At 47.3% G+C, this 15,619-nt stretch overlaps 1 protein-coding gene across 2 annotated transcripts in view; it reads left to right on the top strand.

Moving 5' to 3' along the window:
* The first annotated feature begins 6,803 nt into the window (after nucleotides 1–6,803).
* Nucleotides 6,804–15,619, top strand: part of PDE7B (phosphodiesterase 7B) — a 1,067,027-nt gene continuing 1,058,211 nt past the window's right edge. Inside the window, exon 1 of one of the 2 annotated variants that reach the window (XM_086927442.1) lies at nucleotides 6,804–7,142. In XM_086927442.1, the coding sequence (XP_086783568.1) occupies nucleotides 7,122–7,142 (21 nt within the window). In that variant the 5' untranslated portion in view covers nucleotides 6,804–7,121. The remainder of the gene's footprint in view (nucleotides 7,143–15,619) is intronic. The other variant, XM_086927441.1, reaches the window with a different exon arrangement.

Raw genomic sequence — 15,619 nt, 5'->3', positions numbered from 1 at the left:
TAAAAAAATTAATTTTTGGGTGGGGTATGGTTTGTGGGATTCTTAAGCCTGTTAAAAAAAGGGAGATGTGTTATTTTCCAGGATACGTTATAACGGGAGGATGGAATACTGATGATGTGTAAAATGTGGAATGTGAGATAAGGGATTGTATAACCTGTGCAGGAGAATCTACAGGGGAGGGTTGAGTGAAGGAGTCGTGAATTGTTGGAGGCTGTACCTAGTTGTGCCTGTTTGCTCCTTGTATACATAAACCTGCATTTAACCTATCCTGCGTGATGTATTCATTATATATGCAGGAACTCAGGACTTGACAGTACAAGCCCATTTAAAGCACTGGATATGGGAGCCCAAGAGCCCTTCATACCATTCTGCAGGGAAAGCCAATCCTTTTGACGGACCCAGACAGTTACCACCACCCTGCATTTCCTGCATGTTTGTCAGGGCTTTAAGTGGGATGAAAAAACTGGGGGTCTCTCAAAGGGGTGTGGCCGATATACTTAAGGGTGTGGCTTAAAAACAAATAAGCTAAAAATCTGTAGGTAGCATGGTGTGCCGCCTGTCTGGTATTTTGCTGCTTCTGTCATTGCATCCAGATATGTAATACAACAAGTAACATTAAGCCTCCAAAAAAACAGGACTATTGGCTTTGTCAATGGTTGTTAGTTGCGTAAGATAAATAACCAACAGCTATGGCTTCATTGTATATAAATGCAAAAAGAACAATTGATGGACAGAATGCAGAACAATGTCATACATCCACCCCTGTATAGAGATCTGGGCCTAAATCCATTGTCATTTTGCTCACCATGCCATTCAAGTTTGAACCCAGCCATATGCAAATCAGTCTTGACCCTGTGCCTCATAGGAACAGTCCAGCCCGAACTGCCAGGCCAGGTTCTCCCTGGACTGGAGCAAACACAAGGAGATGATGGACGGAGTGCCGAAACTTTTAAAACACTCACCCCCAGTCACAGATTTGGGTTGAATCCATCATCATTATTTAACTCACTTTGCCACCCAAGTTCAGACAAAGCTATATGCAAGTCAGTCTTGACCCTGTGCCTTATGGGAACAGGCTAACCCGAACTGCCAAGCCATGTCTTCCCTGGACCGGAAACAAGCATCCTGGGACCGGTTTCGGGCTAACAGCCCTCTTTAGCCAGGCTAGCTTGAATCCAGTGGCAAAGTGAGCAAGGAACCCACGTCTGGGCATACCCTGCCAACTTAGGGCGAACAAAGCAAACACAAGGAGATGATGGACGGAGTGCTGAAACTTTTTTGTGTTTGCTTTGTTCACCCTAAGTTGGCAGGGAATGCCCATACGTTGGACCCCTGCTCACTTTGCCACTGGATTCAAGCAAGCCTGGCTGAAGAGAGCTGTTAGCCCGAAACCGGTCCCAGGATGGTTGTTTCCAGTCCAGGGAAGACATGGCTTGTCAGTTCGGCTGGACTGTTCCCATGAGGCACAGGGTCAAGACTGATTTGCATATAGCTGTGTCTGAACTGGGGTGGCAAAGTGAGCTAAAGAATGATGATGGATTCAACCCAGATCTGTGACTGGGGGTGAGTGTTTGAAAAGTTTCAGCACTCCGTCCATCATCTCCTTGTGTTTGCTTTGTTTGAGCTAAGTTGGCAGGGTATGCCCAGACGTGGGTACCTTGCTCACTTTGCCACTGGATTCACTCTAGCCTGGCCCGAAGAGGGCTGTTAGCCCGAAACCGGTCCCAGGATGGTTGTTTCCAGTCCAGGGAAGACATGGCTGGCAGTTCGAGCTGGATTGTTCCCATGAGGCACAGGGTCAAGACTGATTTGCATATAGCTGTGTCTGAACTGGGGTGGCAAAGTGAGCTAAAGAATGATGATGGATTCAATCCAGATCTGTGACTGGAGGTGAGTGTTTGAAAAGTTTCAGCACTCCGTCCATCATCTCCTTGTGTTTGGTTTGTTCGCCCTAGGTTGGCAGGATATGCCCAGACGTGGGTCCCTTGCTCACTTTGTCACTGGATTCAAGCTAGCCTGGCTGAAGAGGGCAGTGAGCCCGAAAAGACAATCCGCAAACTGATCAGGACCAGGGACACCACCGAACCAGTGAGCGACCTGCCACTAGCAACGGCAACGCACGTGTGGGGGAATGTATCCTCCCCAAATCTGACAAACAGACACAAGGACATAGCATGGATGACTGTGAAGGGAGGCCTGCCTGTGAGGTCCTTCATGCACAGCAGAGGCCTGTGCCCACACAGGAACTGCCCAAGTGGGATGCCCCGCAGAGGAATCTGCACACCATCTCTTCTGGGCCTGCCCCTTTGCCCAGAGACTAAGGGCGTCCTGACGGTAAGAACTGCTAGCCCTAATCCCCTACGAGAACACTGAACAGTCCATGCTGTACGGGCTGTTTCCAGGGACACACACAGAGGAAGCTATCCAGGGGTGCTGGAGGCTCCTCTGCTGTATTAAGGACATTCTCCTGTTCGCCAGGACCCGCCTGGTGACCAATGGAGAGGTGGTGAACCGGGAAGGGTGCCGCAGGAGGGTGCTCAGCCTGCTTAGAGACTATACAGCCATGGACAAGCAGGAAAGTGAGGAAGGGGAAGAACTGTGAAAAAAAAACCCTACCCCACTGGTTTCTTTAAAGTGGCAGCCCCATTAAAACTGCAAACGCTAACTGCAGACTTTTCTGAAACCCAAACTGATGACTTGTAAATGTTTAAATGCATTGATTAAAAAGTTAAAGTGGACTACCTTACCTAAGAGGGAGGTACCACTTCCTTGAAAACTATGCATCGCAAACTTTTAAGCACTTAATAAAAGTCTTTGCCCCAAAAATAAAAAAATACATTAAAAAAAACGGCCCCAGGATGCTTGTTTCCGGTCCAGGGAAGACATGGCTTGGCAGTTTGGGCTGGATTTTTTCAATGGGGCACAAGGTCAATACTGATTTCCATATAGCTATGTCTGAACTGAGGTGGCAAAGTGAGCTAAAGAATGATGATGGATTCAACCCAGATCTGTGACTGGGGGTGAGTGTTTGAAAAGTTCAGCACTCCGTCCATCATCTCCTTGTGTTTCCTCCTTGGACTGGAAGCAATTGTTTCTTTTGCATATGCCACCCTAAGGAAGAGTATGGCTAGACATGGGTCCTGTGCTTACTACACCACTGGATTCAAGCTACCCTGGCTGTTGAAGGGTGATGCCCTGAAACCAGTCCCAGGATGCTTGAGTATGCTTGTTTCCGGTCCCGGAAGACCTGGCTTGGCAGTTCAGGCTGGACTGTTCTCACAAGGTACAGGGTCAAGACTGATTTGAGTATGTCTGGTTCCAAACTGGGTTGGTGTGGTGAGCGAAAGAATGATGGATTAAACCCAGATCCTTGTGACTGGGGGTGAATGTTTGCATTGCCCAGCATTCCCTCCATCAATTGTTTCTTTTGCATTTGTTGTATATACTATTGTATATAATATTGAAAATGCTTCAGTTCTAAAATGACGAGACTACCACTACGAAAGAACTATAAACAGTTTTTTTGAAGTCAGTGAAGGGTGGTAATGCTCAGTGGCGGTGCGTCCATTAAAGGCGCTGGGGCGTTGCCCCACAAGCCGCCTGCACACGCAGCTCCCTCGGCGTCTTTGAACTTAAGTAACTCTCAGGTTACTCAAGTTCAAAGACGCCGAGGTTGAACTGACAATCATGTCAGTCAACATGACATCGGACTGCCCACCCCTTCAGAGTCTGTAGGGGTGGGCGGTCCGATATCATGTTGAATGACATGATTGTCACCAGGGGCAGCAGGAAGGAGCACAATGTCACTGAGCACAAGTGCGCATGAGTGGGGACGGAGGTCGAATTTTCCTCCGTGCCCACGCATGAGCACTAGAGTCTGTTCTGCTGGCGCATGCCCATTAGGAGAGTGAGGGTTGAGCACCTCGGTCTCCTAATGGGCAGAGCGTAACACTGCCCTAAGTCAATCGGATTGGCTAAGTCTGAGGTGTTGCCAGTAGTAGTGACGGAGACACGGCTGTTCCTGAAGGCGCCAATTGGAGTCCGGACCCTGGAGCAGTCAGAGGCAGCGCGGAACCGGTACGTTTTTTATTTATTTTTAAACTCCTGTCGTCCCCCCACCCGACTCCCCCCGGCCTCAGCGCAACCCTACCCAACTCACCCCGTACCCCCTTAGGTAGCCAGAGTCACCGACGGCAGTCTGCATCTAATGTGAGCACCCGAGCACTGTCTCTCCGGAGAGAACTGTCTACCTGCAGCCTGCCATTTCTCAGGGTAACAACAGTCTGTCAGCACATTTGAGTCACTTACTACAAGCACTGCTCTCAGGTACTACCTCCAAATCTTTCCCTCCTCACTTTGTGCCTTCTCCTCACGAGATGCACGTCTCACTGACAACACCATGCTGTCACTGTCTGCATACATCACTTCTCTCACGACATGCCTACTTACTTTCACTTAGTGCCTTCCGCCCTTTTCTTCACTTTCAGTTATAAATGTCAGATGTCTCTATTTAGTAGAGAAATTGGTGATTTTTCCCTAAACAGCTGATATTCCTCAACTTTTTTCTATTTTCTCTACTAAAATGCAGGTCATTATACTGCAAATCAGCGACTATATTTAATGCACTTACTTTCTGCTTCAAATTACTCCTAGTGTGGGTTATCATGCTCGTTCCATTCTTGCATTGATTCACCACATACTTAATTAGCTCCTTGCATTCCTCCGTTGGGGTATCTATGCACACCAGAGTATTAGACACATACTGTAGTAGGTCAGTGAGCCTGCTGCCGCAAGCCATGTGCAAACTGAAAGGCACAGGTGAAATCTTTGTCCGGTGTACTTCCAAGTCGGTTTAATTGAGCTGGGAGGGGGTCCTCCTTGCAAAACCAGGCTAGCTGTTAGTTTAAGACTAACCAGGGGTTTGACATTATTGTGTCTGTATGAGGAAAGCTTGTAGTGCAGTTGCCTATACTATACATATTCTAGTTTGTGCATTGCTGCTGCCTGTGCTGTGTGTTATGTGTGTACTGTGTGCACATGTATGACTATGTGTGTCTGTTTTGTGTAGCAACTCTTGTGCTTTATCTGTGTCTAAGGGAAACCTGCCAGAGACCATAATATACCAGCTGAGTGTGAATGAACTTTGGATGGGTGGGTGGATGGGTGCATGGATGGATGCATGAATGATGGATGCAGGTTAGATGGGTGGGTGGGTGGATGGATGGATGGGTGGATGCATGAATGAATGATGTATGGATGCAGGATGGGTGGGTGGATGGATGGGTGAATGCATGAATGATGTATGGATGGATGCATGGATGCATGCATGATGGGTGGATGCATGAATGAATGATGTATGGATGCAGGATGGGTGGGTGGATGGATGGGTGGATGCATGAATGATGTATGGATGGATGCATGCATGATGGGTGGATGCATGATATATGGATGGGTGGATACATGAATGAATGATGTATGGATGCAGGATGGGTGGGTGGGTGAATGGATGGGTGGATGCATGAATGATGTATGGATGGATGCATGGATGATGGGTGGATGCATGATGGATGGATGGGTGGATGCATGAATGAATGATGTATGGATGCAAGATGGGTGGGTGGGTGCATGGATGGGTGGATGCATGAATGATGTATCAATCAATCAATCAATCAATCAAGACACTTGTATAGCGCGCTACTCACCCGGAAGGGTCTCAAGGCGCTTGGGGGAAGGGGGCCGCTACTGCTCAAACAGCCAGGTCATGAATGATGTATGGATGGATGCAAGGTGGTTCGGGCTCGCTCGCTGCTGTGCAATATGCAAATTAGTTTACGCCCCCACCACTTTCAAATGTCACCAGCCGCCCCTGGTAATGCTGCAGAGTTTTTTTTAAAATCACCCTAAGTGTGAGGGCTAAAACGGAGAGCCCGAGAGACCTGTTTAAGCACCTGCCAGTGCTAAGCATCCGCAGGATCCGGCCTACGTAACCCCTTCCATGCGGCCGCGATTCTGCGCCTGTATGGCAGAATCGTGAGTTGGCGGGTTTATGACGGCCCCCTGCCGTCATCAGCACACGAGCACCGTAGTGCATGACGGCTGGGGGCCGTCATCAGCATGCAAGGGGTTAAAGCCCTTCTGTTTATCATACTCTTACAGGTTGTTTTCATTCCAGCTTTCTCCCTTTGTCGCTGTTCTCCTCTCTTCCTTTTTATATCACCCTCTTCTGCATGTTTTTCTCTGAATGAAAACTACGTCCCGGTAACGCCTGCTTCTTCACTCGGTCACCCCCCGGCAGTGCTTAATTTGAGCAGGTGCTTTCCGGTGCTCGGCACCGGCACTTAATTGCCAGTACCGGGACACAGGAAAGCTGCTTATTCAAAGATAAGCATAAAAACTCTTGTTTATTCATTTAATACACGTTTAAAACAACTAAAACCTGCCACCCAAAGCATTCTTAAAGCTTTGGGGTCTCGAACAGTCTGATTTGCCACACTTGTAGCAATGTGATGGTTAGTAGTTGGGTAAGTTCTGTCATTGGAAGCGCTGGCAGTGGCAATGTGTGGTGAGAACTGCAGTGGCCTCATCACGAGGGCCCCGGCACTTATTACTTTACAAATTAAGCACTGCTCCCCGGGGCGCACAGACAGACGCTACCTTTGCTTCACAAGTCCCCGCTCCTGCCGCTGCCTTCCTCCGATCCGCAGGGCGCGCGCCAAGCCGGCCGCGGCTGCTGCTCTGGCGTCACTGTGGGAACGGGGCGGAGCCAGAGGAGGGGACTGGGCGGCCGCCCCCTGCCGGCTGCAGGAGCTGCCTGTCAGCCGAGCCGCAGCAGCAACAACAGCAACCGCAGCACCGGTCTCCTGCAGCATCAGCAGCACCGCCAGCTAGCAGACCCCCTCCCTGCAGAGGAGGCTGCGGGGGAGCCCGCCCTCTGCACACACCTATGCCCTCCAGCACCACCCCTCCTTGCCTCAGACTTTATGTTTCCAATACTCCTTGACCCGTCCCCGCCACCCCCGGATCTGCATTCAGTGGATGGACCCTGCAGTCCTTGATGCGCCGGCCCCGCTCGGAGATTTCACGGCATTCCGAGGACACCGAGCTGATGCCACTATGGTTAAATGTCTTGTTTAATTGTTGAGGTACGTGCCCTGAAAAGTGCAACCTCTCATTTCTCGCGCTTGTGCTTTTTTTAATGTTATGTAAAAGTTGCGTAGGTGGTCACAGGGTTCGCTTGCAGATTCCGCTGCAGCTGACCTGCTGTAGAATCCCGATTGCCGGGCTGCCCCGGTGATAATAATGTGTCTGCGTGTTGTTACTACAGCAACCAGGTTTCCAGCTGCCTGCCCTCTTTCATTTCTCGATCCGCGCCGTGCTGTGTCCGTACTGTATTCGGCAGACATCTGGAAGCACGCCGAGCCGGGAGCTAGGGCTTTATACATATGAATGGTACCCAATGGTGATAGGGAACGCTTGAGACGTGGATGCGGAAGATTGCAGTGGTTGTGACTCAAGGATGTAGAACATTAAACGACAAACATCGTCATTATTGCGGGTAACGTTTGAACTATGCCCATGAAAGAATTATATTACATTGTAATAAACAATACACACATTTGCTAGACCTGACTGTAATCAAATATGTAAAAAAAATTGTCTTAACAATCGGTTTAATTAAATCGCAGCTCATTACAAGGCGGATTTAATACATTCTACGCACGAAAAGGTCTACTTTGTGATCAGGAAATACGCTTCAGAAAGAGAACATGTAAACTTGCAGAAAATCGCGAACTTGTTACACGGGGCGCCAGTGAAATGTTAATATTGTACATGAATAAGTCATAGTTGATTCGCCCCCTTCCCAGCCCCATATAGTGGAAGTTGTGTCCGGATATAACTCAGATATGGAAAACTGTTATAGGTAGGTAAGTGTTATACGGAAAATGACTTCTCAAAACAAAAGGCTGTAACGTTCTTCACTTTCACCCCGCAGCTCTAGGATGCTTCAATTCCCAGTGGATTCTGGCGAGGAAGGCGGTCATGTTCTGTCGCCCGTCCTGGTCAGACCTCTCACGAGGACGACAGCTTTCCCCGACTTTTCAACGTCAGGTGTAGGGGAAGGTCTGGCAACAGGTGGTCCCAAAACTTCCCTCGTTATCACGGCCACACTTTTAGAAACAGCTAGTGCCCTCCTGCTGGGGCAAACAGAAAACTAGCGCTTCGCGTGTAGTGAAAAAAGCAAGCGCTGTGTGTGTGGGAGTGCACGTGTAGCCCGTCCTCCTCTTCTACTGTGAGCGTGAGGCACCCATAGCAGGGTCCTCGCCTCGTTGTAGGGTCGCTCCGCTAGCCTAGCGTGTTCTACAGGAAGGTGAGCCATCCTGTTATTTACTTACCAGGGCACGCGCCGCAAGCTCGACTGTCACCAGGCGCGTGCCGCTAGGAAAGTTGGGGAAAGTCTGGTCAGAGGTTTTTGAAGAGGGGTAACTTTCTTTACATCTCTGACTGTACGTAATATGTGGCCCGAAAGCGATCTGTGGCCGTCTTGAGGAATGTGCAAGCCGTGAAACACCTGCCTGTGTTTCATTTAAACATTAGCAAATTTGATGGGACTACCTGAGACTGACATGGTTTGACCGCAGTCTAAAGCAAAGGCAGGAGTAGGCAAAGAAATGGGCGACCTCGTTTTCTCTGGAAGTATATATTGGCTATTAGAACTATGTAATGTTGAGAATTCAATTGAAGACACCAAAGTGACCTAGGGCCATTAATGGCTGGTACAAGCCTTCTTCTCCAACATTTCAATGCTTGTGTTTCTTTTCCACTCTGCTCATTCCTGGACGTTAATCCACCAAAATGGCAGGGGTAGCAGAAGTGACATTGGATGTCCCTTGATCTTCCCTTTCACTCACACACCCTTGCTTAGACATACGCACATTCACACTTGCACACACTCTTTCACGTAAACGCACTCTCACCCACAGCACACACACATATACCTTCCGGAGCATTTTTTACTTACCCCAGCTTCCATGGAAGATCTTATTCCAGCTAGTTGTTCTCCGGGTTTTATTACACAAACAATGACTGATGTAATATTATTCACTATTAGTGTAATAAGAAATTTGATGGAAAACAATGAGAGTGGACGCCAAGCCAATGTCCATAAGGATGAGTTGCCACTGTGTACCTGTCACTGATTTTGCCACCTCTAAGGCCAGGGGTTGCAAAGGCAGTGCAAGGGGTCACAAGGGGCGAACCAGCGGTTGCAGCTCCAACCCCTGGGGACCCCGAAATGACGTCCACGTGCTTATGTTAGAACTTTCTACCCCCCAGTGGGTGTAATTTTCTAATAGCCTTATACCTGTTTTGCCCCAGACTACACCTGTTGGTAAATGGCCCGCCCTTGTTATAGGGCCTATCCTGAGGCTCAGGCCTATAACTTAGGTTCAGGGCCTTTAACAATCAACATAGTCTGCTGCAGTGGGCTACAACACCAAATTAACTCATGTGAGTGAAACACTCACTGCTGACATCTGCTGTGATCTGCGGGTTACAAGTTCAAATCCTTGTGGCAAGTTTAATTCACCCTTCCATGCCTCCTAGGTCATTACATTGACAACCATAATACTGGTTGAGGGTAGCACGTGTTACGTATAGTGTTTATAGATGGCAGAATGTCTTATGGAGGGATAATAAAAACACATTAAATCATTCTGAATCTATGTCTGCATAATGGCTGAAGTACGCACACACCTGGGATACTGAAGGTTGAAGGCGAGTTACTTTTAGTATTTTGTAAACATCTTCTGCTGACGTATATTTGTTGGATTAGTTTGAAAGCCAGAGCTTGTGAAGGGTTTGTTTTTATCCTGTACTGTAATCTAAGCAGAGCTATTATGCAATATTATTGTGTAATATACTGTATGTAATACCCTAATATCAGAAGCAGCAACTGCAAAAAGAAGCTATGCCAGCAACCCTGTTACAATAATATTTACAGTAAGCAATACGTTTTCTATTTGTTTTTAATTTTTAATTTTTGGGGGTTTTAGAAAGCACGATCAAGGCACCAAGGGAAGTCCGACCAACCCCATTGTACATGTAATGTCACAAGTTATACACAAAAGAATACATACTAATTAATACCGCATATTGAACACAAATTAACACGTTGGATACAATTTGAGAGCCAGTGTCAGTTGTATCATGATTTACAAAACATTTGGCCAGATTCATAAAAGTCAGCAACAAAGGTAGATTTGCATTTATCAAAAGAAAAACAACTCCTTAGCATTGGAATTAACTTATTTGGAGAAGGGTAACAATGAAGGGAACAGCAGATAGTTCACCAGCCAGGAAAAAAAAAATGTATCTGAGTATTTCTGGACAAGGTGCAACTTTTATAATTTTATGTTACGTATGGCCCCCAACATCATCTTCCCCTGCTTTCAACTGCAGTGCAGGTGCAGAGGAGTAATAGGGGAGCCATACAAAGCCTGTCTTCTCCTCCCTTTACCAAATTTGAAAAATAGGTACCTGACCTGCCACCCCTAACTAACCCTGGGCAAAGCACAACACTACGCTCGCGTAGTTTGCGCTACTTGGCACTACGCGGATTGCACGTAGCACAGTGCAAACACGCGTAGCGTAGTGCAGCGGTCATTTTTTGCTTGCTCGTGGTCTTCAACGCCAAGTTGGCGACAGCGAGCCAGCCAAATGACATCCTAGCGAGACTTTTCCTCGTTCGCGATCAGCAACATCAAGTTGCCGATCGCAAGCGTGGAAAATAAACCTCCCGGCGAGATTCTCAACGCGGTGAGGTCAGGTTTCTCATTGTGAGTGGTCGCGAATGCTCGTGACCACTCGCGATGAGAAACTATCAGTCCGCGTTGAGAAAGCTTCCGCTCGAGTAAAAATCGACTCGAGCGGCAGTAAAAGTCAGCTCGCACTGTGCGAACAGAGCACTACGCGTAGCTCGCGTAGTGTGAAGTGCACTTCGCGAAGCTACGCATAGCGCTACTTAGCGAACTATGCCCAGGGTTACCCCTAACCAACCCTCACCACCTTCCTTGCTTTCCTTCCCCCTCCTGCAGCTGTGCTTTCTGCTTCCAGTCAAAGCAGAAAGTAGAGCTGCGCTGACTGGCTCTCAGAGAGTGCAGTCAGCCTGCCCGCGAAAGCCTCTATGCTGTAGCTACTGTGGGCAACGAGTTTTGTTATCAACTCTTGCTACGTGATAGCGCTGAGTTATCAGATTCAGAAACTGATGTAAACGATAGAGGCTCTGTATGAGAGCCAAACATAACAACCAAATAAACATTCCACAACATGTATTATTGGTGTTTGTAGAGATGCAAGACTGGGTAAAGAGAACTGTTCTTGTTTTCTCTAGACTGAAAGTGAGCACGTGAGCACGTGCGCCAATGCTCCTAAGCAAGGTTGCAGGTCACTCAATGTGGCAGGAGGGGGTCCACACTTCTCAGTAGGGGTGAAGTACTTTAAGTGGGGGAAAGCCCACACTTCTCAGGAATGGTGCAAAACTTTCAACAATAAGATGCCTCGCTTCTCAGTGCAATGGACTGTACTAGTTGGTATGGGTGCAATACATTTTGTGCGAGGGCACGCTTCTTAGCAGGGGTACAAAACAATAAGAGGACTGCGCCTAAGCTTCCCTGCAGGGGGGAATACATTCAGTGTGCAAGCATCCTTACAAGTGGGCGGAGACGCACTTCTTTCAGCGGCAGGCATTGCGCAAAACTAGAAACTGTAGAGACACTTCTCAGCAGCTGGAAAGCGGCATTACAAAGTTGGCATTCCATTGCAATTGACATAGCATACATGCCAGTCGAGTGCAGCCAGGGTTGCCCTCCGATCCGAGTGGCACTGCCCTCTCTGCCTCTGGATTCAGGGGCCATGAAGGCACTAGCAGGTATATCATGTACCCAGGGCTCTGTGAGACTCTTTTGGTCTGGTGTTAGCCAACATCTTTTGATTTTACTAAAATTATGTGTATGACATACTTATTTTAAAAAAAAGAGGCTCTCAGCCAACCCGCTTCATTAATTGGTTTGTTATTGTGTCATTCACATTAGTACTACTCTACCACAGCATACAGCTTGGGGCACTTGGTCAGCTCACTTCAACCACTGACAATTTCACTGTGAGTGACAGCATTCTGCCCTTTTGGAAGCAGTGCCTATGCATACAAAGTAAACCCCTTAAGTGCTAGGGATAGGGTGACCAGACATCCCCGATTTCCAGGACAGTTTCGGGTTTTCACCACTAGCGGCTGCTACAGAGGATTAGTGGTGGGGCAGGTGGGGGATGGGGGTGTTAGAAAAAAGAAAAGGGGGGAATAAAGACCTACCTTCAAGGCAGCTGTCTCTACTGCGTCATCTTCGTCCAGGCTCATGACAGACGCACGTAGGAACAGGAAGCACCCGGGTTCCCTCCCATAAGCCAATCACAACACTGCATAGCTCCGTTGTGATTGGTCCGAGCTCCTTGGTTTGGTGCTCAGATGGGGAATGGAAGCCTCGGCATGTTCCTAACCAGGCTGTGTAACGCAGCCTGATGAGGAACATACAAAGTGCGCATAGCTGTTTGGCTGGTGTAAAACGTCTGGCCAAACAGTCATGTACGCTTTAGAGCTTCCCTTCACTCCTCCCCCTGCTCTGCGGCTGGCACAGCCCGCCCCACCCGCACATTTCAAGCGCACGACAATAGTGAAAAATAAAATGATAATAACATTGTTATTATCATTTTATTTTTCTTGTGGGGCGACGCTCCTCCGCCTTAGAGGCGAAGCCGCCACTGGTTTTCAACAGCTGTCCTGCTAGATGTTATCTAATTTAGATCAAGCCCCGATTTTCAAAGAGGGTGATTGAAAACAGTTGAAGACATGTTTCATGGTTTTATGTGTTTTAAAGCAGGACAAGTTAGCAGCTCCTATCAGACAGCAATTTAATAAAAGGTAAGATGCTAAGCTTAAAAATTGCATTTTATAGTACCTCGTAGTCTGTGTTTCTGTGTCACCGAGCACTTTCTTTCTGTGACCCTTTGATGATGTAAAAGTGTAGACCTACTTCTAGTTTTGTGTTTTTTTTATTTCAAAATCTAGTCACCCCAGCACAGAAGTACTACGGCAGTGTTCTTTTGAGACCAAACATTTTTTTTTCTTTTAGCCAGTGTCTGTTTTAGATTGCCGAGAGCCAAGCAGCTTCTCCTACAGTAAACTTTTGCAAAAACCTTGACAAAGCAGAAAAAGGATTGACAAAACCAGGAGTTTGGCAGCCAACACCAGACTTCTTGTGTTTGCCAATGCTTGTTTAGTTTCTCTACTTTTCTCTTCTGTCCTCGACATAACCCCGTAGCAACAAATAAGTAGCTGTTGAGGAACTAATATTGGTACAACACTCTTCCCCTCTGAAGTCAGTGGGGTCAAAGACTGGCTGATTTCACTTTTGATCCTTGACATTTTGGGGCAAATGACTCCCATGCTGTATTCGTGTGCAGGGATCGACAGTACTATAGAGTCGGTCTGACAGGTCAGTGTGTGGGGCCCGATTTTTGGCTGCTAGAGGGACCGTTTTATGGTCTGATGTGTTGATTTTTACTGTTGATTTTCCTGATATTTTAACAAACATTGCCTGCAGCAAGTTCTAATCCATGCAGTTTTATGCACTTTGCAGAACACTTAAACAGGTGTCTTTACAGGTTCAGAACTGCCCCAGTTTGCAACCATGGGCCACGTTTTTAGCTTTCTAATTCGCTAATGGGGGCCACTTTTATTTTGGTGCCTGTGCCTATTTTCTTCCTCAGTCCGAACACCTCTACATTTTCCGCCCGGGCCTCTATGCCAATATGCACCAATCAACAGGTTGCTTTTACTAGTCTTCGAAGCGCCTATGGGGACTATACAATCGATGAAAAAACACAGAGAAAGGAATGGAATTTCCCAACTTTTTACCTTCGGCTTGTTGCGTAGTAGACCCTTGTTTGCAGTTTATGTGTCGCAGTAAGACTCGTCTCCGGGCAAGAAATGCCCATAAACATCACAAAAGTGTGAAAACAGAAACCTATTCAATTTGTGTGTGAAAAATAAAGCGCAACGTGTCAGTCAGACACGGAAAAGGATGCGGTGACTTCCTAACGGAAGGGATGTTACTTCCTCCTTAATCGACGTTGACTTTGGCCTGCTGATTTATTTTCTAGCTTCCTAGGGAAATGTCTGCGGTGTTTTCGACGCTGTCTCCTGCAGGTACACCCATCAGTGCTTAATAGGTAAAAAAAAAAAATACAGGGGCCCAACTTCTTTTTTATGAGCCGCAGTCAGAGTTGCTCTGTGCTTAAACCACTGACATTCTCTTAACTTGTATTGCATTCTAACCAACCTACCCAGTGCTTGATATGGAAAAACTGAGTATTATAATATGTACTTGCGTCTGAGAAGTGCCGGTACTCGCCAATTAAATGTCTTGCACCTCTGCTGAGGAGTACAGGTAAGCACTCTCTGTAAATAAAGTGCAGGTACTCAAAACCTGAAAGTACCTACTTAACCATAGCAACAAACACACTCCCATCTCGAAACCGATCCACATTCTACTTCATGCAACTTAGCAATATGCAAATCAGTCTTGACCCTGGACTGTTCCAATTGGTGCAGAGTTAAGACTGATTTACATTTACCTGGGTCCAAACTGAGGTGACATGGTGTGCAAAATAATGATGGATTGGGATGCGGCCCGAGTAATTGCCAGTGGCTGAGAATAATTCAGGCATTCCACTCATCCCTTTTTGTATACTTTAGTTTGTTGCCTTAAGCGGATCGGGTATACCCAGACGTGGGTCCTGTGCATACTGTGTCACTGGAACCAAGCTGTACCCAGCAGATGAGCCCGTAACTATGGAGAAGCTGGTACCTGTGGCTGAGATTAATTCATGCATTACATCCATCACTTTTTGTACACTTTAGTTTGTTGCCTTAAGTGGATCGGGTATACCCAGACGTGGGTCCTGTGCATACTGTGTCACTGGAACCAAGCTGTACCCAGCAGATGAGCCCGTAACTATGGAGAAGCTGGTACCTGTGGCTGAGATTAATTCATGCATTACATCCATCACTTTTTGTACACTTTAGTTTGTTGCCTTAAGTGGATCGGGTATACCCAGACGTGGGTCCTGTGCATACTGTGTCACTGGAACCAAGCTGTACCCAGCTGATGAGGGCGTAACTATGGAGAAGCTGGTACCTGTGGCTGAGATTAATTCATGCATTCCATCCATCACTTTTTGTACACTTTAGTTTGTTGCTTTAAGCGGATCGGGTATACCCAGACGTGGGTCCTGTGCATACTGTGTCACTGGAACCAAGCTGTACCCAGCAGATGAGCCCGTAACTATGGAGAAGCTGGTACCTGTGGCTGAGATTAATTCATGCATTACATCCATCACTTTTTGTACACTTTAGTTTGTTGCCTTAAGTGGATCGGGTATACCCAGACGTGGGTCCGGTGCATACAGTGTCACTGGAACCAAGCTGTACCCAGCTGATGAGGGCGTAACTATGGAGAAGCCGTTACCTGTGGCTGAGATTAATTCATGCATTCCATCCATCACTTTT

Source organism: Lissotriton vulgaris, chromosome 6, assembly GCF_964263255.1.
Source record: "Lissotriton vulgaris chromosome 6, aLisVul1.2, whole genome shotgun sequence".
NCBI lineage: Eukaryota > Metazoa > Chordata > Amphibia > Caudata > Salamandridae > Lissotriton > Lissotriton vulgaris.
This window is presented reverse-complemented; position numbering and strand designations above follow the sequence as displayed.